The sequence below is a fragment of the Sorex fumeus genome, unplaced genomic scaffold, assembly GCF_029834395.1.
Source record: "Sorex fumeus unplaced genomic scaffold, SorFum_2.1 ptg000045l, whole genome shotgun sequence".
NCBI classification, from domain to species: Eukaryota; Metazoa; Chordata; class Mammalia; order Eulipotyphla; family Soricidae; genus Sorex; species Sorex fumeus.
Window position 1 is genome coordinate 4950840 of NW_026606102.1, and position 23902 is coordinate 4974741.

Consider the following 23902-nt stretch of genomic DNA (forward strand, 5'->3'; position numbering starts at 1 on the left):
CTGGCATTTACTTTTAATCTGCCAGTTGAATGGGAAGTTATTTTCAGATACTTGTATGGATTTATAAAGTACATGTAAAAACGTAAAATTAGCTGTTTTAGTTGTAATAAAGAATTTTTAATTATAAACTGGTAAAATTTCGCAGAATTTTTCAAAAATATCTTTCAGTAAATTTGTCTTTCCAAGTGCTTACTGATTTGTGTAGGATCATAGCTGAAAGACCATCGAGCCTACCCCTTTGTCTTACTGAGCAGTGAAGTCACAGGAATCAAATCTAACTGTACAGATCAATTCTTGAAGATCTGGAAAACGTCTCCTGATAAAAGTTTTCTATCTTCCCCTGCCACCTACCTTTATAATGGTTAACAGCATCTCCATTCTTACGCAGAAATTAAAAAACTAAATCCCCCAAAGGGTTTTCAGATTAGTCTTCACAGCTGGACCAAAAATTCTTATATAGCAATTCTCCCCATTCCCCTTTTATTTATAATACTCCAACTCAGTGAAAAACCAGCATAACCTTTAAAAATGTTTCTGGGGAAGATGAGGATCCAGTAAAGTGACAACAGGGAACATAAGATACTTTCAAGATGAGTAGAGAATACAGAGACGTTATTTTCCTCAGATCACTTCGCATTTGGGTACATCTTTGTTGGTAGAAATATACTTGCTTTGTAAGTGGAAGGCCCCAGAGTTAACTCTCAAAACAAACCCCCCAAAAAATAAGATTAGCTCCTGACTTAATTATCATACAATTATGAGTCAGAAGAGGTTTTACCCATTTAATGAAGCGCTAGTATGATACTAAATACCTCTTAACTTTTTACATACTTCGGCTTTCTTAGAACAATCTCTGTCTTATTAAGTTAACCTTTAAGAGGCCCAAGCTCTATTCAGCCTACACGGCTTCATTTAGCTTGAGTCTGTGTTCAGGGCTAGTCGTATTTAAAATTTCGATCAGTGATTCCTATACTCCAAGATTACATAATTAGTCACTGGGGTCACTTCTTTTAAGAAAATGTAAAACAAACTAATGTATTGACTGGTAATCTACTGAAATGGGTGATGAATGACTGGTAATCTACTGAAATGGGAGATGAATAATTACTCTTCACAGCACTTTTATGTTCCTTAGGAATCTTTTTAAGTCTTAATACCAAAAATATCTCAAGTTATTTATAAGCCTTCCATTTTAAAATGAAGTTTAATCCAGTTATGTCCGCCTAAAACAACATCTTAAATTCTCCAGCTTAGGATTCCAGAGAGTTATGTATCTGCTTTAAAGCAGTAAGTATGTCATACAGCTTTTACTGTAAAATTACTTAGGGAAAATTAAGTATTATTCCATTTGAAAATTACTACAACCTCCACTGTCATGAGTATTATTAAAGATAATTGTGCATGCTTAGACGTGTATATATAATACATATTGTGTATGTAATCATATGTATTATATGTATACATATCCTGTTCCCCACCTACGTTTATAGTAAAAATATGGAAGTAAAAAATAATTCAAGCATTGTGTACATATTTGCTAAGCAGTTTAAGTTTTATTAACCTCCCGGTTTAAAAAAAAAAAAGTTAAATTTTAGATCACACCTCTAGGTTTGATGTAATATATACAGAACGTGCAGAGTATGACTATGAAGAAATACAAATTATTCCATGCCCAAAAAAGATTTACTACAGAATCATCTTCATAAATACATATAAAATTCTTGGGAAGACAGAAAGGGACTGTCTGTTTTTTGAGACACTTTTTAAAGTGATTCAAAGGCATAAAATACACATAGTCCAGACTTTGCCCCTAAACAGCCCATTAAAAGATTTTGCTTCATGACTTTTTATAAAACTATACTGAAATGAGATTCTGCTTAGTTGAAAAACCACAGGACCTATAAACATCATATAATTACTCCAAAATTTGGAGATACAAATACAAGCACTTTATTTTAAAAAGCGAACAAAATATAGGTGTAGATTCAAAGTGTTTAAATGCGTCCCTTTTTTGGGGTTTCAACTAAGAACTTATACAAGTTTGTTCCCAGAAGCTAATGCATCACTAGTCTCTAAGAAAAATGAATTCTAGAATTAACATGGTTTTCAGTTAAATTTCACTATATAAAAACCTAGAGACCAATAATATCCAATAGCTTCAAAAAGATAAGCTAAAGATAGATGTAATCAACTTTACCTTTGTCCAGATCTGTTTAATATATACACAGGAAAATACACTCTATAATTTTTTATAAAATAACAAGTAAGGAGTAGATGTAGGAGATGTGGACGGGGAAAGGGAATTGAGGAAGTCCTTCTCTTCAGTAACCTTCACTTCCGAGTCATCAAAGAGCAACCACTTCCCCTCATACTCCTTTAAGCTTTGCACTACGTATGAAATTTTGTTCTCAAATCCACTAATGTTAATGCCTGTCTGGTCAATGGCTTCCTTGTTTCTATCGGATTCATGCATCCCATTAGTACTGTTAGTCTCAGAATTTCTACTTTCACCAAATGCTGTACTGGCAAATTTATCAGGATTAGATGCCTTGTTGTATAGCTCATAATCCGCTTTGCTCTTTTGTCCTCCAAGAAGTCCGACAGCTTCTACATTTTTTTTGTTCAAAACTTTAGTTGGCTGTGTATTTCCACTAACTCTAATCGATACTTCTTCATCGTCATAATTTTCTGCCACACCCCTTGCTTCCTCCTCATTCAATGGTTCTGGCTTACCTATTTCACACATCTGGTCAACCACAAAATTCCCCTTATCTAGTTCTAAGCTGTTAAGGTCAGTGACTTTAACGGAAGCAGTGTAATGCCCACTACTGATTGTGATGCCACTGTGCATCACGACTGCAAATAATCCATAGCTGTCGTTGGTTGGCTTTGTACTCCATTCTTCTAGTGACAACTTGAGCGGAGTCAGCAAAGGAGTGTTGATCTTGGAAAGTCCACCACCATAACAATCAAACCTTCGGGAGGAAAAAGAAAACCCAGTTTTCTGCAACTCCACTTGAAATATGTTCAGTTTTACACTCAACATGACAACAACTAAGTCTAAATGAACTCTTAATATTTAGTGCTCATGTGAATAAACAAAACCAAAAGATGCCAACTTTAAAATATCCATACAAGGGGCTGGAGCACAGCGGGTAGAGCTTTTGCCATGCACACAGCCGTCCCAGTTCAATCCCCAGCATCCCATAGGGTCCCCCGAGCGCCACCAGGAGTAACACCCGAGTGCAGTGCCAAAACCCCTGAGCATCACTGGGTATGACCCAAAAAGCAAACAAAAACTTAAAATATCCATACAAAAGAGCAAAATTACTGCTAATAATTCATATTTTTCCATGAAGTCTTTCCCTCTTCATTTCCCTAATTTTGTACAGTAATGACATTAAACACTTCAAATGGGCATCTTTCATCTCTACTGAGACCTGGGGATAAAATAAAGTAGTGGCGCCAGGGACAGTCAAAGGATAGGAGTTCGCGTTCTGAATGTGCAAGGGACCGAGTTCCAACCCCAGACACTGCATGATCCCCAAGTAGCCCCTCAGCACTGCCAGGGTGCATCCCTCCCCATCTCACCCGAAAAACACAAAGAAAAATCTGCACTATGGTAAATATCAGAAAGCCAGAAGCAACCCAAAATATGATTGGCATTTTTGCACCTATCACTGGGCGGGGGAGGCAGGGATGACGTCCAGGGCTCTAACATGCAAAGTATACACAGGCCTGAGCCATCCTCTGTCAAAGTAATTTTTAAAAATAGCTTTCAGATAATTCAACTTTCAATTATATTACAAAATCTCTTAAACTGTTCTTTTATTTCCTGGGTTATCCCAAAACTAAAATAATTTTGTCTTTTCATTCCTTAAAATAATCTTGAGGGGGACCGGAGCATTAGTCCTTGAGGACAGGGCGTCTGCCTTACACACGGACGACCCAGGTTCAATCCCCAGCATCCCATATAGTCCCCCAAGCACCACCAGGAGTGATTCCTGAGTGCAGAGCCAGGAGTAAGCCCTGAATATCACTAGGTGTGACCCAAAAGCAAACACAAAAATTTGGGGAAAAAAATCTTTGAGAGCTGGAGCAATAGAGCTTCCCTGGCCCGCAGCTGACCTGGGTCCAATCCCCTGCATGCATATGGTCCCAAGCACTGCCAGGAATGGTTCCCAAGTGCAGAGAGGAATAACTCCCGAGCATCACTGGGTGTAGCCCCAAAACAAAACAAAAACCTTGACATATAAAATATCTGTTCCCTTTTACGCAGTCCTGCTGCATACAATTTTATCTAATAAGGAACAAAAATAAAAACATGGGAAACCATAGAATATTCATACCAAAAGGATTTTAACTAGTGCATTTCTATAGAAAAGGCTAAGGCTCCCAAGAGTACTTTTCTAAGGTAATTTGTAAATTACTTCATTTCAGTACTTTATTACACTATTTTGTTACTATTGCCATATTTTGAACAAAAATTCTTATATAGCAACTCCTCCCCACCCCCTTTTCTTTATAATACTCACTCCAAGCCACTAGCAGCAAAGCACTTCAAATGTATAGTTATAACTTCAGGCATTTTGTCAAACAAAAGACTTCGTTCGGCTTCAGTATAATGATGGCAATTTTCACAGAAATATTTATCTTCTCCTACAATCCTCTCCACTGAAGCAAACTGTGATATCGCCCATCTCAAGGTCTTCGTTTCTGTTTTTGGCTCTGGAGAAACTACAGAAGAGAATTCTTGCAATCAGAAAAAACTCAGACATTTAAAGTAAGACTATAAAATTCGATGTTTAAAATTACTGCACACTTCAGTTGACTTCAAATCATGTATTTCTTAGTTTTTTCCCAATAGTGCACACATCTTTTATATATTTCTATTTGATCAGCAGAAAAAGGGAAAAAAAATATGACAGGACAGTAAACACTATTAATCCTATTGGGTCAGTGAGCGAGGCTTTCTATATAATAAACAATTTTAAATATCTGAGAAGTTAAAACTAGTCTCATAATAACTTCCCATGACATTTCCACACTTTCTGAAACTTAAACCAGATAAAACAGTGGCCTAAACATTACAAGTTAAATATGTTAATAAAGTCAATGTCAGTGACTGGTTCCAGTCCCCAAGTTAATATATCAAAGCATTGCACTGTATGTTAAAAAAACATATCCCACTGATCAAAATCAAGATGCCACCAAGTATATACATACTGTTAACAAGCGATATTTTAATAGCAGAAGAATTATGCCAGACATTAGGTTTCCTCAGTAATAATCTTAAGCTAATTATCAGACAATTTTCCTAAAACAAACTACTGTATAGACCACAGAAATCTCCAATTTTGCTTACTTTCAGAACTCTCTTCTACTTTAGAAAGCTCATCTTCTTGTACCGGTACACTGATGTCTTGAAAATCTTCTCTTCTTTCTGTTAAACTTTCACATTCTAAGCAACGAGTTCTTAATACCAGTTGACCTTGAAATAACTTTTCTACTAATTCAAAACCAATTTGCTCTGTTCATTAAAAAAATAAAAAAAGGTAATATATTAAGTCTATAGGTTAGGTCTTTAGTATAAGCATAATTAAAATCCCAGTTAAACTCATTGTATCATGGATTATAGTTGGTTTTCATATCTACATTTATGAAGTATAAGTTCCCTATCTAAAAAAAATCTATCTGAATTATAGTTCTCAAACCCTGAAAATTGTGTCAGTTCCCTGAAAGACACCCCTTATACGTAATTTCCCAATAGGGTTAAACTTGGAAAGTTGGGTTTTTTGGGTTTTTTTTTTTGCTTTTTGAGTCACACCCGGCGATGCACAGGAATTACTCCTGGTAGTGCTCGGGGGACCATATGGGATGCTGGGAATCAAACCTGGGTCGGCCGTGTGCAGGGTAAACAGCCTACCCACTATGCTATCGCTCCAGCCTCATACTTGGAAAGTTTTTAACTATTCCAATATCACGAATTTCTTCTGAACTCTGTAAATCTATACCAGAGTTCCCAAACTTTTAGGAAAAAAACCTCAGTGCATACCCCCTAGAAATCTACCTCTTTTAAGGGAACAAACAGAAAACCTCCCTCTAGCCCTTATTTCACCTGAGGGTACCACCACTATTCTGGATGGTTCCAGTATCCCTTAAGGGTGGCATCGGATTGCCTGTTTTGGAAATGCTCTAGACAAAACTAGGCAGAAATCCTTGTTTTGGGACCGCATCCAGCAGTGCTCAGGGCTTACTCCTGACAGCACAGGGGACCAAATGAGGAGCCAGGGGTGGGACACAGGGCAGCTATATACAAGGCAAGCACCCTACACACTGTAGTACTGCTCCAGCCCCCAGTCGGAAAATAAGCTCAATATGGTATTAACTCTTAGTTCTCTACTTAAAAACTGCACTTCACTAAATATAATTTCTTGGGTTTGAATCAAATACGTAAGGGGAGGGGGGCAAAGACATAGCACAGTGGGCTAAGGCTCTTGCCTTCCACGCGTCAAACCCAGGTTCACTCTCTGGCACCCTGTACAACCCCTGGTGCCACCAGGAATAAGCCCTCCACACCACCAGGTGTGGCCCAAAAACAAAAACATCAAGCAGTAAAAATAGCATTTTCATCTATTAATGCGTCTTCAATTCCCCTCATTTATAAATGAAAAATTAACCTGAGACAGACGTATACACCCAAAATCCACTTAAGCACAGTTAAGCAGCGACCACCACAATAGGCCCGGGAAGCAGTTCGGGAGCCGGCAGGGCGGGGTCCTCTGACAGCCACTGGGAGGGAGCCCCGCACTGGGCTGTCTGCAGTGCTGGCAGGTGTGGTCTCCAACCAAAAACTCTCCCACTCACACTGTTTATTCTCTCTTAAAACTGTGGCCAGGGCTGAGCTGCAGAGCACCCCAAATGCCCCCACAAAGAGCCCCAAGCCCAACACTTAGGCCATAGTTATGCTCTACATGCACCTAACAGGAGAACATTACAATTCTGCAGTTGTGACTTCCAGTTATCGATATCTCAGAATAAATCATACCGACCTTTGTTTATGGGCTTAACTTCATTGGTCTCAGGGTTAACATTATTCCCTGGAGATTCAAGTCCACAACCATTCGCTGTGTTATCATTTTCATATTTGCCCAGGTCCTCTTCATCAAGATCATACTCGCTTTCCTTCGATTGTCCTTTGGATCCTTGGATCGTTGATATTTTCCCCAGACTACAGAATTTAGAAAAAATGCTGGGTTGCTTTGCTGCAGACTTTAACCAATCTAATTTGACTCTTGATTTCTTTTGCGAGGATCTTGCACTCTCATTTTCAGAAACGTACTTGGGGATCACTTTAGGAGGAACCTCTAACATATCACCTGTAGCTTTTCTTTTTGATCTGGTTTGTCTCTGGTTGTCTTCCAATGATTGGTGTTCCTTGGATACTTTAACTTTTTTCTTCGTATTACCAAACTCGGTATCACTTTTTCTCTTCCCATTTACTTTTGGAAGTTTTTCTTTATAGTCTTCAGAATGCCTTACACTGTCCATCTCTATGCTTTTCATGCCACTTAATTCCTCTTTCTGATGTGGTTGTTCCTCGACCTTGGTAGATAATTCTGCCACATTTTTTACTTCTTCTTTTTTTAGGAGTTGGCATGTCTCTTGAATGTTCCCCAAAATACACTGTAATACTTCCTGTGCATCATGCTGGAGATATCCTTCATACATAGGGTTGAGTTCCCTAGAAATGACAATTTCAATTTCATCCACTCAAGTTTAGAGAATAGAAAACAAAGGAAAACTTTTCTCTATCAAAATAATCCGTAAGCCCTTCACAGATACTTTGAAAACTCTACCAGCACTCATTTACCTCATTTGAAACTTATCTGTAATCTCACAAATGAAAGTAAAAATAAAATTCGAGTACTGGTAAGCATATCCAGTATGCTCTCACCTATACAAAGCCTAGGCTGTGCCTTTGAGCTAGTGCAGACACTCATTTTTTTCACCACCATAAGTATTTTGATCTTCTTTTCACAGTAATAGCTAGTACATGCACCAATTTTTGTTCCAACTGCTCTATATAATTCTCACTATAAATAACCCTGAAGTGCGCACTAAATCATCATTTTAACACAATAGGTAACATGCCTTAGGAGCGAAGAGCCAACTAAAATGGGAAGCCAAGACTCAAATTTGCTCCTGGTCACCATACAGTACTGCCTCACAGAAACACAGCAGTGTGGCCTGGGGAGATGGCTCTAGGTTCGATCCTTGGCACATGATCCCAGGTATCAGTATCTGAGCACCCCCAGGCCATACCCCCCAATCAAAGCAATTCATTACACCTAGTTGTATTCCTAAATTAAATGATACGTTTTAAAGACCTTAATTCTTTGGTCTAGAAGGTTTATGTATTTCCTTTTTTTAGACACTACAAATTAATTAAAATAATTTTCCTCTACACATACACATTAACATAATATTTGAAATTTATTCTTCTGCTTAATATTTTAGATATAAGTCTACAATTCATAAGCTCAGCCCCTTATGATCCAAATGAACGAAAATTCAGAAATTTTCCAATTCAAAATTATATGGCACAAGTAAAATACTGGCAACACGCCATAACTAAACACATTACTATTTTCTATTGAAAAATGTGGTGGGGCCCACCAAGCACCAGTAAGAGTGACGTTTGAGTGCACAGCCTCAAGTAAGCCCTGAGCACCGCTGGTGTGGCCCAAATCGTAAATGACTCTCGGAGCATGAGATAAGAGGACCCGCAGATTCCATCATTTCCTTGTCGTGTGTCCACTTATCACCAGCCTCTAAAGAAACAGCTGGACCGATACCCTCAATTTCATCAGAGGCTCTACCTGAGTGTGTTGAGCAGTCGTCGTGGCTGAGTAGCAAGTTCATCAGTGTATTTCTCTGGATTTAAAAGAAAGCTAGCCTGAAGCTGTTCAACTGAAATGATCAAGGACTGTAAGCTGCAAATAAGTTCATAACTTGCCAAAGAATCTTCTTTGCAATTTCCCTGTCAAAAAATAAACACAAACCCCCATATAGATATATATAAATGTAAGTAAATATATATAAATATATATGAATTTTCATATATAAACAAATCAAGGGCAGTTCCCCTCCCTATCTTTGTCTCATAGGACACTACTAGCTTTTCTAAATTAATCTCACAAAATCACTATTTTATAGGGGTAAAATTAAAATATAGGAATATTTTTGCTAACTTTGTATATGGATCGATTTTCTACTCCTTTTGTGACATTCGCTTAAATTTTAAAACTGAGTCAATATAAAATCAACAGATAGTAACGGGTGATAACTGTGTGGATGGCATATAAATGTTTATTAGTAAATAGCAGAGACACCCAATAAAGATATAGTTAGCTATCCCGTAAGAACAAAAAAAATCACTGCCTTTCTGCTATTAAGATACTGAGCAATTCAATTCCCAGTAGCAGCTTATTAAGAGAAATAAACTATATCCCAAGCCCTCTGTACATCAATGACTTTTTTATTTCTAACAAGGGGAATTTCCAAGTATTTTTTTATATTACATTATAACTTTTTACCTTCTCTTTTTGACTGGCTTCATCTTTCAGGGCGTCTTTCTTCCTTGAGATAATATTAAATAAGTGCTTCACTCCAGATTTAAAACCAGGACAAAAATATAATACCTACAAAATGGGATTGTCAGAGTGTTTACTGAAGAAAAGCAATACACCTATAATCACTGACATATAATCATGCTTTTTATAGGACACCTTTAAATGTGCATCACTTAAAACCTGAAATTCTAAGAATTGTGCCCAAAAAACTATTTCTTACTCCAACCAATAGCCCACTGTTGATCTTCCTTTACTGGTAGCAGAGCACTGAGCTGGAAGAGCTGTTAAGAATTACGGCTCTAGGATACAATACAGAAAACATCCAGAAATGGGGGACGGAGGGAGCACTGAAAAACTAGAGGATCTTGGCATCTTTCCAGTTAAACAAAGTCCACTCCATTTGTGATCCCAATTTCATTTACTGCATCACTTTTTTATCTCTTACGGAGGTGAGTAACATTCATTATCTGCCGCACTATCCACATATTCACAACCAAAAACAAAGTAATTCAAGTAATTCATCATGGGAATGAATTACTATCTCCCCATGATGTGAAAGCCCCAAACATTAAATATTACATAATTATATGCTTACTCAGGTCTTACTACATAGAATTATTGATTTACCTGAAGTATACTATTAAGATAACAAGTGTTGCCAAGATTATTCAGTCCCACAAACGGTAACAGATGTTCTCTCTTCTCACAGTTTATAGGCGAGGACTGTGCCGCTGCAGGAACAACTTGGTCACTAACACACAGGGGAGAAAGTACAATGAAACAGCGTCTTAGAACTAAGGGAAAATTTATTACTTCCCTAGGTTAGGCTCTTCTCAGAGGTAGTGTAATGGGTTGGGCTGGACTGATGGTATAGCAGGTCGGACGTCTGCTCACAGGTGACCCCCAGGTTTGATCCCCGGCATCCCACAAGGTCCCTCGAGCGCCACAGGGTATGGAGTAATCCCTAAGCATCACCAGGTGTGGCCAAAAAAAAATAAATAAATAAAGTTGTATGATGGGGAAATTATGTATTCTATCCGTTTTTTTAAAAAAAAAAATATAGAAGCGCTCCGAGCAATACAGGGGGGCTGTAGACGCTTGCCATCAGAGTCAAAACCGGAGGTGCCAGGGACAACTCAGGGCCATGGGCATGCCAGGCATAGGACCCGTAGCACTCAGACTATTGTGAGGAGAAATCTATGCTACAGGTTCAAAGGCTGCTATACATCTATCAAGAACGGAAGTCAAATAAATATTTTAAAACACCAGTACAGAGCAGGAGGGACAGTACGGGGTGTTTGGGCTTGTCTTGCATGCAGCTGACCCCATTTCAATCCCCTGCGCAATCTGTAGTCCCCTCCCCCAACACCAGGAGTAAGCCCTGAGCACAGTCTGGTGTGGGAGAAGAGGGGGGAGGGAGATAGAGAGTGGAAAGGGAGAGAAGGAAAAGGGAAAGGAAGGAAGGGGGGGAGAGAAAGAAAATGGTTAATAAAAGACTGAGAAGGCTCCAGGATGACGGCTCTGATAAACCACTTGCCACAAAGTGTGAACCTGATTTACCTGAAGTATACTATTAAGATAACAAGTGTTGCCGAGATTCAATCTCAAACTAAAAGGAAATGATCCATGAAGAGATTTAAGCAGTTGTCCCTTCACTTAAAATCCAATTTTCAGGGCCAGGGAGATACCTCAAAGGGGTGGAGCGCATGCTTTGATGCGGAAGTCCTGGATTCATGTCCTGGCCCATGAACTCACCCACCAGAGAACAGCAACCTGCCCACACCCCACTTCGTCCCCAACCCGACACTAAGTCCGGAAGAGTCCCCGAGCACCACTGGGCACGGTCCACAATCCAGCATCGGTGAGGAGTGGAGGAGCTCAGTGATGGAGTTAAAGCCCTGGGTCCAATCCTGCCACACATGCAAAATAATTTCGTTTATGACTCTTTTATCTCACTTTAACGAATGGTGGGCTTTCCTGACATTTTCACTTACTTTACACCTACTAGCTATTACTCCAATCCCACAAAGCGTCTTTGAGCATAAACACAAGCAAAAGGTTCACACACTACCTTCCAAAAGGACTACCGGTAAGTACTCAAAAATCACACACGGGACCAAACCCACTTTAGGTTCTGATACAGCAGAGTACCCACCTCTCTTTTATAACAAGGAGTTAGATGTAGGCCCTCAAATAGCGCAAATATTGGTGAAATAAAGCATTCCATTCTGTTCTGATTTTTCAGTCACTTTTTGTTTGCATTTAAAGTTTTTAATTATAAATTATATGCACAAAACAATTTCGCAGTTTGCAAAAGAATAACAATTTCAACCTGAGGTAAATATTAACTACCCATTTCTTTACCCTTAAAAAAAAAAATTGTCCTTCACAAGTTCATTTTTTTTTGTCTTGGGGCTACACCCAGCAGTGCTCAGGGTTTGCCCCAGGCTCTGCTCTAAGGAATCACTCCTGGTGGGGCTTGAGAGACCAGGTGGGGTGCTGGGGAATGAATCTGGCCTGACAGTGCAAGGCAAGCACCTAACCCCGCTGTAGTATCTCTCCATCCCCACCTCCCCCAAACTGGTTTAAATTGAAAAAATAATTTTAATCGGTATTTCACGGAGTTAGGCTGAGCACAGCATCGATGGATTGGACAGTGCATGTGATCCCTGGTGGGGAGCACCAGCTCTCTTCTCCCCATGAGAGACTACTCTCGCTGTTGCAAGGTTTTTGCTTTATTTTGCTCTTATTTTGCTTACCTCTACAGACTATCAGGTCAGAATATAATACTTAAAATACACACATTTCATACACGCAGGCTGGGCGCATGCAGGAGGCCAGGAGCACCACCAGGCATGACTGAGAACTGTACTGGGAGTAGCCCTTGACACTACAGGGTGTGGCCCAGAATAAAACTAAATACATACATTTCAGACCCTCTATATTCTGAAGCCTTTTCTTCATTTTCTTGAGAATCTGTGAACTCCAAGGCCCTCTTAGTTTCCTTTTTCTGAAAAAACTTCAAGGAAAGTCGGTTTTTCTTTGACGGACTACCTCTTGCAAGTCCATTATTTTCACTAGGTATAACACCAGGCATTTTCACTTCAAATCCCAAGGAGGAGTCAAGAATTTACACAGGGACCTTTTAATCACCAATCATATCTGTTAATCAGAGATAAAGGTATCATTAGTGTTATCAGTTATAGACAGCAAAAACCCTGAAAATAAATTTACCAAGGAATAGTACTAATAAAAACTTTCTACTTGAAAATCTAATGCTTGGCAATCTTAAAGCGCTTATCATTTATCCTTAATTTTCTTAAACAACAAAAAAAGATCAGATGCTTAAGTGATTATCAAACAGCAGTTAGAGACTATTAAGGGTCACAAAACAACCCACTTTAGTCGACCTAGCAAAAGGCAGCAAGGGAGCAAAAAAGCTTAGCTTCTTCATTCATTCAACAATATCAGCTGAACTACCCAATTTCTAATTCTAAAGTAGGAAAGGGAAACGGAAATAAATGGGAAACCCACAGTGCCCAGGGAAGGAGTCCTCCATCCAAGGGCTCTTCCATGCAGACAAGAAATAAAGTCCTTTAAATCTTACTTCAAGGAAATTAGCATACAAGAAGACAAGATGAACCAAAATAAAAACAAGAGTGGTATAAAATAGTGCTGCACTGAGTGCATCTAAGAAAGCCACAGTGTCTTCTCAGGTTTAGGGACCTCGTTGGGTGTTTTTCAAAAGACGATCATTTGCCACCTTTCCTTGTAAAACTTTTGAAATGTGTGTGGGGGGTGGGGGGGGGGAGCCCGGCGACGTGAGCTGTGGTCCTATTTACGCAACCCTCCGCCCTCTCGTCCCGCTATGGGGGAAACAACCAGGAATCACCCAAGAGTGCCCCAAGTCCGCACAGCCGGCTGCGACCCAAGGCGGGGCAAAGGCGGCCGCAGGGACAAATCCACTCCAAGGACGCCACCCCGCCCGCCCCGGGCTCCTCCCTCGGGGAACCCGCCTCACTCCCGGCACCAGCAGTAGGAGGCAAGAATGCATCTTTTTTGGTTTTTTTGGAAACGGGAAGAATTACTAGAAAGCGAGCGGACCGACTTCCACCTCCCCTCCCCAAGAGCCACCGAGGAAATAAAAAGTTATGAATGGAAAAACCAGGCCACGCCCCGCCGCGGGCGGAGGTGGCGAAGGCATCAGGGACCCTCATACTTCCAGGTGGGGGGGAAGGTGCTGTGATGTGATGTGTGTGTGTGTGTGTGTGTGTGTGTGTGTGTGTGAAGGTGTTTGGGTGTGGGTGTGTGTGTGTGTCCCCGTTCTTTCTTTTCTGTTCAGAAACTAATTCCCAGCCTGGAAAAGTGACCAAGTCACTTGGGTAAACCAGGGGGGCGCGGAGGGCGCGTGTGTGTGGGTGTGTAAAAGGTGTGTCTGTGTGTGTGTGTGTGTGTGTGTGTGTGTTTTCTCTTTTTTTCTTTTTCCGGAAACTAATTCCCAGGCTGAAAAAGTGACCAAGTCATTCGGGTAAACCAGCGGGGGCGTGCGTGTGCGTGAGTGCGTGAGTGTGTGTGTATGTGTGTGTGTGTGCGTGTGGGTGGGGGGCGGCGGGGCAAGGCCGAGCAGCTGGAATAACGGACCCCCCCACCCCACACTACCACCACCAGCCCCGGGCACCGAGACGCCCATCCTGCCCGGGGCAGCCGCGACTTAACGGGACGGCGACGCTAGGGCTCGGCGGGGCTCGGCGGGCCCTGCGCCCCGGGCTCCTCGCTCCCGCGCCCCCCGACCCGACGGGGCTGGGGGCTGCCATCCAACGCGCGGCTCGGCGGCGGCTGCCCCCCACGCCACCCGCGCGCGGGCCCCGCGCCCCCCGCCCCCCACCCCCCGCCCCGAGGCCGCGGCCGCGCGCCACCCCCGCCCGCCCGGGTGACAGCGCGGCCGCCCGGGAAATTAAAAAGGGAAGAGGAAAAAAAAAAAAACAAAAACGGGGGCGGGATTAAAAAAATAAATAAATAAATAGTAAATCAATCCATCAAACCCGAGAAGCCAACTTCCCGGCGTGGAGGGGCGCCCCACTCCCCGCGCTCCCGACAAAGGTCTCAAGACACGTGGCGTTCCAAAGACTCCGAGGGGAAAAAACACGCACACGCGCGCGCACACACACACACACACACACACACACAACACAAGGGAAAAGTTCAAGTGCGCGGTGCACCCGCGTCCTCGGGGCTGTGGGGGGGACCGACCCCGCCGGGCTGCCGGCTCGGCACCCCTCGGGGCCCCGGGACGCACCGGGCCGCCCGTCCGCACCTGCCGCCGAGAGGGGCTCGGGGGGGTGCCCCGCGCGACCCCCCAGGACCCCCCACCCCCCCACACCGTTACCTGCTCATGGCCCGAAGCGAGGTCCGCGGAGGCGTCGCCGGCGAGTCCAGTCGGGGCGAGAGGGGGCGGCCACAGGTGAGCCCCCCCACCACACACACACGCACGCACCTGGCCCGGGCCGGCGGGGACGCCCCCCGCGCACACACACACACGACACACACACGCGCGCGCGCGCAGCCCCCGCGCGCACGCACAGCCCGACCCCCCGAGGAGCGCGGCTGGCTGGGCTGGCCCTGCCCCGCGGGGGAGTGACCATTCGCTCTCGGGAGCGGGAAGCCGGGCGCCGCCGCTGCCGCCGCCGCCGCCGCCCACTACATCCCCGGGGCCGGCGCCCACCCGCGCGCCCGCGCCCGCGCCCGCGCCCGCGCCGGGAGGCCGAGGAGCGCCCCAAGCCGGCCGGCTCGCGCAGCGCCCGGACCGCCGGGGTCTGCCCGGCTCTCGGCCACCGACGGGAACTTGGCGCGTTTTCCTCCGTCTCAGGACCCCCCGGCGGAGCGCCTCCGCCCGCGCCAGCGCCGCCACGGGAAGTGGCGCCCGGCGCGAACGCCGGCGCCGGGGCCCCGCGCTGCAGGCGCGCCGGGGAGCCGGCGCCGCCGCGCGCCCGCCGCGCGCCCACCCTCCCGGCCCGCCCGGCCGCCGGAGCCCCCCGAACGGGGCCTCCCCCCGGAGCCTAACGGGTTCCGCACTTTCAAACAGCGCAGGCATCGTCGCGGGCAGCCCGCGCGGGTCCTCGCCCAGGGCGCGCGCGCTGGGAGGGGGGGTGGACCGGAGGCCTGGATGGCGCGCTCGAGCCTCACACCCTTTTTTTTTTCTTTTTTTTAACCATTGGTCCGCGCGAGTTAAGGGAACCGCGTACGGGTCGGGAGACGGGACAGAGAGAAGCTAGGACGGGCCTTTTCTTTATTTTTCTTTATTTTTTTTTTCCTCCCCAGCCGCCGGTGCTCAAATCTACCAATCCGCGAGGAGCAAGAGCCCCCAATTGCGCCCCGCCCTCCCCTCCGGGGAGGACCCAATCAGAAGTACCTAAACAAAAAAAAAGCCAATTGGGTGGGCGGGACGAGAGGCAGCCGGGCCAATAGCAAGAAGAAGAGCGGAGGGCTCCAGCCAATCGCGGCTGAGCATACAGACTGCCACTACGGTTTCCTCCACCCCCCACCCCCGCTCTGATTGGCGCTCGCGTGCGCGCTTTCTCCGGCGACTGTTAAATTTCAGCTGCGTTTTGTTAATCCCCCCAGGACGGCGGGAGGGCGGGGAGGTGGGAAGGTGCAGCTTCCGGAGGTGGGGAGAAGCCAGAAGCCCCGCCTGCCTTCTGGCGTGGGTGCATGAGCGGGCGGAGCTCGGGGAAACTCCTCTAGGGTGCGGGGTGGGGGGGAAAGTGGCTGTTGCTGGATGCATCCTCCGTGCTGGGGTGTTTGGGGTTTTTTTTATTATTTCTAAATATCCATTCCGAGTCGCGGCTGTAGTCCCCGGGGTAACTGTCAGTTCTTTAGCCGAGAACCTGGAGCCGAGGCGCCTTCCTCGCCCCCTCCGGGACTCGGCTCCAGGCCCCCACCCCCACCCCCTCTCCCTTTCCTGCGGGACAAGGACGCGGGAGCGTATTTGGGGGGCCTCGCTCGGCCGTCGCCGGGGGGCTCGGGAACGGCCAGGCTGCCTCGCCTGCTGTTGTTGCTCCGGGCAGCGTGTGTATTGCCCGGTGAGAAAGCAGAAGCCGCGATCAGGTTGGGGCGGAACCCGCCCTTGATGTTGGTGCATGTGTGTTTTTCCGAGAGCCGCCTGCTAGGGTGCCGGGTGCTTTCCGGCTCGCCAGGTAGTCCACCACCCAAAGGACCTTCCTCTGCTCTGCTCGGAGGGGGCCGAAGTGAAGCAGAATTGACGACGAATCGTGTGGGCGATGAGAAGAGGCGAGGGTCCGGTTTGGGATCGGAGAATCCGGAAAGTCCACCTTTCCGTTAGCATCTGAGCGGAGCTGAGCCGGCCAAGAGAGCCTAAGGGGATGAAGAAGGGTCCAGGGGAGGCGAAAAGCACCGTGATAGGTTAGGGATAGGGACTTAGTTACACCGGGAGGGCTCTGATGAAGCCGGCCAAGGCAATCGCAAGCCTTGCTGAGTGGCATGATTTGTAAAGTGGCTGCTGGTCGTGGATGACCGTTGGCTTTCTTTCTTTCTTTCTTTCTTTCTTTCTTTTTTTTTTTTTTTTTTTTTTTTGCTTTTTGGGTCACACCCAGCAATGCTCAGGGGTTACTCCTGGCTCTGCACTCAGGAATTACTCCTGGGGGACCATATGGGATGCGGGGGGATCGAACCTAGTTTCGGCCGTGTGCAAGGCAAACTGCCCTACCCGCTGTACTATCGCTCTGGCCCCAACTGTTGGCTTTCAAAAAGAAACCAGGCATGTGGCTTGTGGTAAAGTGCATATCTTGCATACATGAGCCCCAGGTTCTGTCTCAGGTGCCACACACACCAAGCAGAAAAGTTCATGCTGTTTCAAGGAGCTAGGAGAAACACCCCGTATGGGGCTTGGACTAAGGCAGTTGCAGTGGGACTACTGAGAGCTGACAAAATGAAGCATCCGTTTTGAAGCAGAACAAAGAGGACCTGCTAATGAATTAATAAGGAAGATAGAGCCCAAGATTCTTTTTATTTTTTTCCCTTTAATGCTGTTGTCTCCCCATCAGTGCATCAAGGACCTTTAAGACAGAACTTGTCTCTCCCTCTGAGACAAGCTGAGCTTTCTGAGACTGTTGTTACCTCCTCACGAGTTGTATTGTACACTTTTGGTAATGCCGTCATGTCAGATGGCTTTACACTATGTCGCTTGATCGGTGGCCTCGACACTGCATCCTCAACTTCCTTGTCTGTTCAAGTAGAGAAGAATTCTTTTGTGGACTTATCACAAAATGTTCCATCCATTTTTCACTTCCGTGTGTTTGCCACTTTGCACAACTTCGGAAATTGTGCTCGCATGAGTCCTTCACGGCGCCTCAGCTTCAAAGCCTTCAGATACCGAAAATTCTCTTCTCCACGTTCCTTCTTCAAGGCCTTCTCAAACTCAAGAAATAATTCGATCTCAGTTGCTACTCCAGGTAGCACTGCACCATGAGATAGTCCTTGGTTGATAAAGGCTTTCATTGCTGTGTATGGGGTCACTTCAGCATAGGTCGCAACCAACCTGACCTGCGCAACCATTGCTCTTCCATTGAGGTTCGGTCGGTGCTCAAGTTCTAAAATGCTTCTTCCAACAAAGGCATCGTATCCCGCAAATATCACCCATAATGCAGCCTCTCTGAAGTCAAATGCCGGATTAATCTCGAGGACTGGTTGTTGAAGGCCTTGTTTCACAGCAGCATACATTGCATTGAATCTTCTCGTAATTTGAGTCAGAGGATTTTGTTGTGGCTTTCTTATTAAGTGATAAAGAAATGCAATCGCTGACTTTAATATGTCCTTCAGGAGCCCATTCAAGCCCATTGCCTTCATTGTTTTCAACTCTACGCATTGATGTAATATATGACGTGAGAAGGTGATCCATCCAGAGTATTTAGCGCTGGAAAGGCTGCCAACAAAAAGTTAGTTGCTATAGCAACGTTTTCACCATTTTCTCCGTTAGTCGAAGGGCGACTGCAGCTGCTGGAAGAACTTGATTCTGTGGTGGCAAAGCAGAATTGCCTTAGCAGTGACATCTTTAATCTGTAAAGTTAGTTCCATTGTGTCCACAAGATTCTTTTTAAATGTTGAGAGGGACCACACACCTCCAGTTCTGATTTTGTCTTTCGGTCTGGGTACCAACCCAAGGACTTCAGGCGTGCATGGCATGTGCTCTATGCCTCGAGTCACATCCCAGGGCAGCAGGATTTTTTTTTTTCTTTTTAGTTTTAGGACCACAATCGCAGTGTTCAGGGTTTAGTCCTGGCTCTGCACTCAGGTATCACTCCTGCGCAGGGTTGGTAGGAGGGAGGGGGAAGTGGGAACTCATGCAATGCGAGGGATCAAACCTGGTCAGCCGTGAGCAAGGTGCATGCCCTCGGCACCATCTCTCGGCTTATTATCTATTGCAGCTGGACAGTGGTGGTGCTTGCTGAATTGGGAAACTCTGGAGCAACTGTAGGTTTTGTGTAAAGGGCCATTGTTGTTAGGATGGAAGACCAGGGTGCCTGCTTTTATGTACTAACTGGTGCAGCCAGCAGTCACCAAGTTTGGAGCTCAGGTGAATTTTAGACAAGGGAGACACCAAGTGGTCCCTAAAACCAGAGGACCGGAAGAAATCACCTAGAGTGGCAACAGTTATACTAAAAGGTCTGTAAGGTAGGGCTGGGTGTAGAGCTCACTGGTCAAAACCTTGAGTTTCCTTCCTGTGCCACCTTACATCATACTACAGCAGGGGTTTTTTTGGTGGGGGGCGGGAGGGGAGAAATCCTCTCCCACCAACTCCCACTTTCAGTATCTCAACCAAGTTAACATTAGACCCAGATCGTAACCAACAACAAAGGGAAGAGAGAAGAAAATCTGTTGGGTATTTATAAGCCTTCCTTTTACCAAGCCCCAAATCCTTAGAACCGCCTCTTGTTACCCACCCTGGCTCAATGTTCATCCCAAATACCTGGTTTTAAGAGTGAGACTTTCTCTGGAGGGGGCTGTGATATCGAAACGTTGTACTCATGAAACACTACCATAGATAGTACTATAAGTCATAGTGCCTAAAAATGTTTTTTTTAAAAGAAAAAATAAGAGAGACTTCAGGGGTCAGAGAGAGAGAGAGTACAGGACGTAAGGTGGCAACCCAGATTGAACCTGGCACCACATGTGTTTCCCCAGAACTGCCAGGCCCCTACACCCCTTTTTTAAAAATGAGGCTTTCAGGCAGCAGAGATGGCCCAGAGGGCTGGGAGAGTCGCCTGCTTGCAGAGACCCTGAGCTCTGGCCCTGGCACCATAGGTTCCCCCAGGCAATACCATATTTCTGTCCTGAGCATTGAATCTTGAGGCCTGATCAGCTGACAGTATCTGAGGGAGGTCCCAGGAAGAGAGGGGAGCAGGTGGCGGGGGGAGGAAGGCAGGCAGGACTGGGCACTGCTTAAGGAGCACAGTATTCTCTCAGTTGCTTCAAGAAAAGGGATGCTACAAATCACCTGGTAAAATGGGCTCAAACTAGTTTGGTTGGAAGGGAGGTTTTTTGCAAGCACAGTGGGGAGGGACCCAGGTACCACTCCTGAGAACTGGCCTGACCATGCTAGACAGTGTGGCAATGTGGAGCAAGCTACTTGGAGCTAGCTAGCTAACTTAACGGTGCTGGGGGCCATCGCCCTGCTTCCTCGGGACTTCTCTGCCATCTCAGCTATCTCCCTGGCTTGCTTTAAAGAGAATGATTCTTCCGTTTTGAGAGAGGAAGAGAGAGGACCCACCTGCCAGGGGTGTGACTTAACAGCAGAGCACATACTTGGCATGCACAGGGCCTGGGTTCTGCCCAGTATGAAAGGGTGAGGGAGTGGGAGAAGGCACTCAACTCACTTTGAGGCCAGTGAACTGTTGAAGCTCTTTTGAGACTCAAAAAAATCTCGGAAGAGACCAAGTTGCAGAGTTGCCTCCAGACTCTGTGCCAGGCTGAACCTCATATCCCGGGTACCCTAGAGGGGGGGATACAGGTGAGTCCCCACCTGCCCTAACAGAGCCCCAGCAACTGAAAACCTCCAGAACCCAATCGCTGTCGTGCTCACAGCCAATCTTCCCCAGGCTCAGATGAGCCCAATCCATGCATGAATCTCTTGAAAAACTACATGCGGGGTTTGTGACCTAAATCTCCAGGGTCTCTCAGAGTTGGGGATGGGTGACCTCCCCCATGCCCTGTTCTAGGATCCTGGCAGTCACCCCCATGAACTGCCTCTGGCACCACATAAGCTCCTTAACTGGCCACCATCCAAAGATTTACAAATCTTGGAAGAGATTAACAAGCTATAGAGATGCCTCAGACCCCAAAGTCACCACCCAGTTGTATCACCTTATTTAAAATTTTAGAATTCCTGGACTGTAACATACTCTCTTACCACTGCTGTACCAGGAGTAGCACACATTGGATAGGATGTAAGGTAGAAGGCAAGCAATCTCAATTAAAAAATATTAGCGTACAACTCAGCCTGTAACAGGATGTTAGTAATCTATATAAGGGCTCACTAGTCCAGGGTGAGATACAACAATCTTTACACACTTTCTTCTAAGGAAAAATTTTTTATCATTTTTAGAGAATTATAACAAGCAATACAAAATAAATTATTTAGGGCCTGGTATTGGGTCAGGTTTGGGTGGTGGTTGGGAAAATTTGAAATAATGGTGGTGGTTAAGATGTAAGGTGGTGAGATTGGTGTTGGAATATTGAATAAAAAATTATTGTGAACAACCTTATAAAATAAAAATAACATTTTAAAAATCTTTTACTGTTGATACTCAAAGAGTATATAATGACAGGATTCAAAATTGTGGTTACAGGACAGTCCCCTGGTTTGCCACTGGTATACATGAACAGGAGCGCCTTGTTCTCTGGTACCAGCTGAGTCTTTCTAATTCCCAGAATGGATAACGAAGAATACTTTTCCTATTCGCACTTGCCCAGTTCTTTCCTATCCAGTTGAGGTGCTTTTTCCTGGGGCCAGTTTTCCTTCGGTGCAGTTCCTAATATCAAGCAGGGTGTTCAGAGAGCGGTTGCAGAGAGTAGAATCCATTCGAGCTGGTCTAAGTAGGGAGTGTTGACAAAGTAACCTGTTTATGGGGCAGAGCATTGAACCCAGGATCTCACGCATGCGAGGCCTGTGTCCTGCCACTGAGTCACGACGGCCCTAGCCAGACTCTCCAAATTGGCTTTTCAGGAGTCAGTTCCAGAATCTTGATAGAGCCAGGCCAGCCAGGGAGCAGGGGCTTGCCTGTGATTGGGGCTGACTTCTGAACTGCATGTATTGTGTGTTAGAATCCACCACAGACCGAGACCTGGATACATGGTGCACTTCCATGCCAGTACAACGCGTGCCCGAGTCCTCCTGACTGTTAAGGCCCTCAGAACTCAGAGCACCGATCCCCCTGCTGTCAGCACTTCAGAAACACTAAACACGGCCTGAGAGATAGGACAGCAGGGAAGGCACTTGCCCCACACACTGCTCTCTTGGGTTCAATCCCGAGCATTCTATACAGTTCCCCCAGCACCACCACGAGTAATGCCTGAGTACAGAGCTGGGAGTAAGCCCTGAGCACCGCCAGGTGTGACCTCCAAACAAACATACCATCAGCAGCGTGAGCTTGGTCATGCACATGCAGTTTGACATAGCTCTGTTAATGGAATCCATGCAAAAATGATATGTTTCTGATCCATTGCTTTAGTTAGCTCTAGAGGGGAGGGGAAAGAAAAAAAATAGAGGGGAGGGAATACAGGCACCACTTTTAATGCCTTGATTCCCTGGTGTGTTGCACAGCTACCCCATTTTTCTGTCAGTTCAATTAGGGGCACCTGAAACTGGTGTTGAACGGGTCGACAGCACTGTAAATGCCCTATTGCATCAGTTCTGCACAGCTGCGTGGAAGGCGTATTTCCTCGCACGGCTTTGCTTGCAGGCACTGTCTTTACGCTCAGGGTGAGCTGCAGTGCTTAGTTGGGAGGCATCGAAGTTTGGCTTCCTCAGCCTTCAAAGTGAGCCTCTAGAATTTGGTGCTCATCATGCCGCTACTTTAGAATCCCACCTGGTGGTGTTTGAGAGAGTAAACCCAGGACTCCTGCATGCAAAGCTTTTGAGCCATTTCTCCAGCCCCCAAACTATGGAGCTGTATATTCACTGACTGCAGGCGGTTTCTCTCTCAGCAAATGTCTCTGCTTGCAGTTTGGGGAGCCCTGCCTGAATTCATCTTTCGTAGAATTTTGCTCAAAGTTTATGGGTTTTCCTGGCTATTTCCTTTCATTGCCACCACAATCTTGCAGATGGCCAAGAATAGTCCCCAGTTTTCGGCATCTGACTCTACTCCCTCCTACTCAAATGCTTCTACTGAGCCAACATCATGTGACAGCACATCAAAAGTAAATAAGAGAGTGGGTTAAAGAGCATGGTGGCATCTGAGCTGCAGCTGACAGTAGCAGAGGTCTCTAGGAATGTGGTTCGCCAACAATATCAGAGGAATTAGGAATCCAGAACAAGGGGCACAGGGCTGAAAGACCGGAAGCGGGGGAGTCAGCACCCTGGGGTGGAGGAATTGACACCTTGTTCTGCAAACAGTGAATGAGCCGGGTGCCCCTAGGTGTGGGCGGATGGAAGGACAGCCATCAAAGTCCTTTTAGTGTGTGACAGTCAAGGAGGAGATAAAAAACAATTTTAATAAAAAATGAAAAGGAAAGAGAGGTGAGCAGGAGGCGACTGTCATGCCAAACAGTCCCAATTCCTTCACCCAAGGCAGCTTCTAGACTGGAATCTGTGGGTTGCGATGCCCCCAGGAAGAGGGACCCTGCTACACTTTAGCAAATATATTGAGTCAACTGATTTGATCTCCCTGGTCCATCTCCAAGGCTGTTTTAATTGTCTCCCACCCATCTATTTCAAGGACAGTAATACACGGGGGTCCAAACTGTCCCCTGATGTAGAGTCTAGAAACAGCACATTGGACCTATCAGGGAAGTGACTAAGAGGCCACGGCAGGGTCCTGCTCAGAGGGCCTCCCCTAAAGACACTGGACCTCTTTGAGAAATTGGCTCTGCCACTCTCCACACGTTTGGATGACCCTCACCCATGAAGGAGCCTACAGAGAAACCCAGGTATGCAGGGCCCATAGCTGAGATCTCCAAGCCTGCTCGGATCAGGACTGGGCTTCCTCCACCCAGCTCCCCAGTTTTCCAGTAGCTTGGCAGTCACGCCCACAAAC

General features: G+C 45.7%; 1 protein-coding gene across 1 annotated transcript; it reads right to left on the reverse strand.

Moving 5' to 3' along the window:
- Positions 1 to 1533: 1533 nt before the first annotated feature.
- Positions 1534 to 15156, reverse strand: USP1 (ubiquitin specific peptidase 1). Its single transcript, XM_056122433.1, has 9 exons — positions 15022 to 15156; positions 12563 to 12797; positions 10263 to 10386; positions 9600 to 9704; positions 8883 to 9043; positions 7053 to 7744; positions 5366 to 5530; positions 4536 to 4737; positions 1534 to 2975 (listed from the first exon to the last, which is right to left on the reverse strand). Exons 2-9 carry the CDS (start codon positions 12730 to 12732, stop codon positions 2240 to 2242), a joined length of 2355 nt encoding a protein of 784 aa, XP_055978408.1. The 5' UTR covers positions 12733 to 12797; positions 15022 to 15156; the 3' UTR covers positions 1534 to 2239.
- Positions 15157 to 23902: the final 8746 nt, after the last annotated feature.

Excerpts from the sequence above, each read along its gene's own strand:
- USP1 (XM_056122433.1), bottom strand. The coding sequence starts at position 12,732 with ATGCCTGGTGTTATACCTAGTGAAAATAATGGACTTGCAAGAGGTAGT. Across the intron at positions 9,044-9,599 it reads AAGCCAGTCAAAAAGAGAAG|GGAAATTGCAAAGAAGATTC; the intron begins GTAAAAAGTTAT and ends ATTTTTTGACAG. Across the intron at positions 2,976-4,535 it reads TTTGCTGCTAGTGGCTTGGA|GTTTGATTGTTATGGTGGTG; the intron begins GTGAGTATTATA and ends TTCCTCCCGAAG.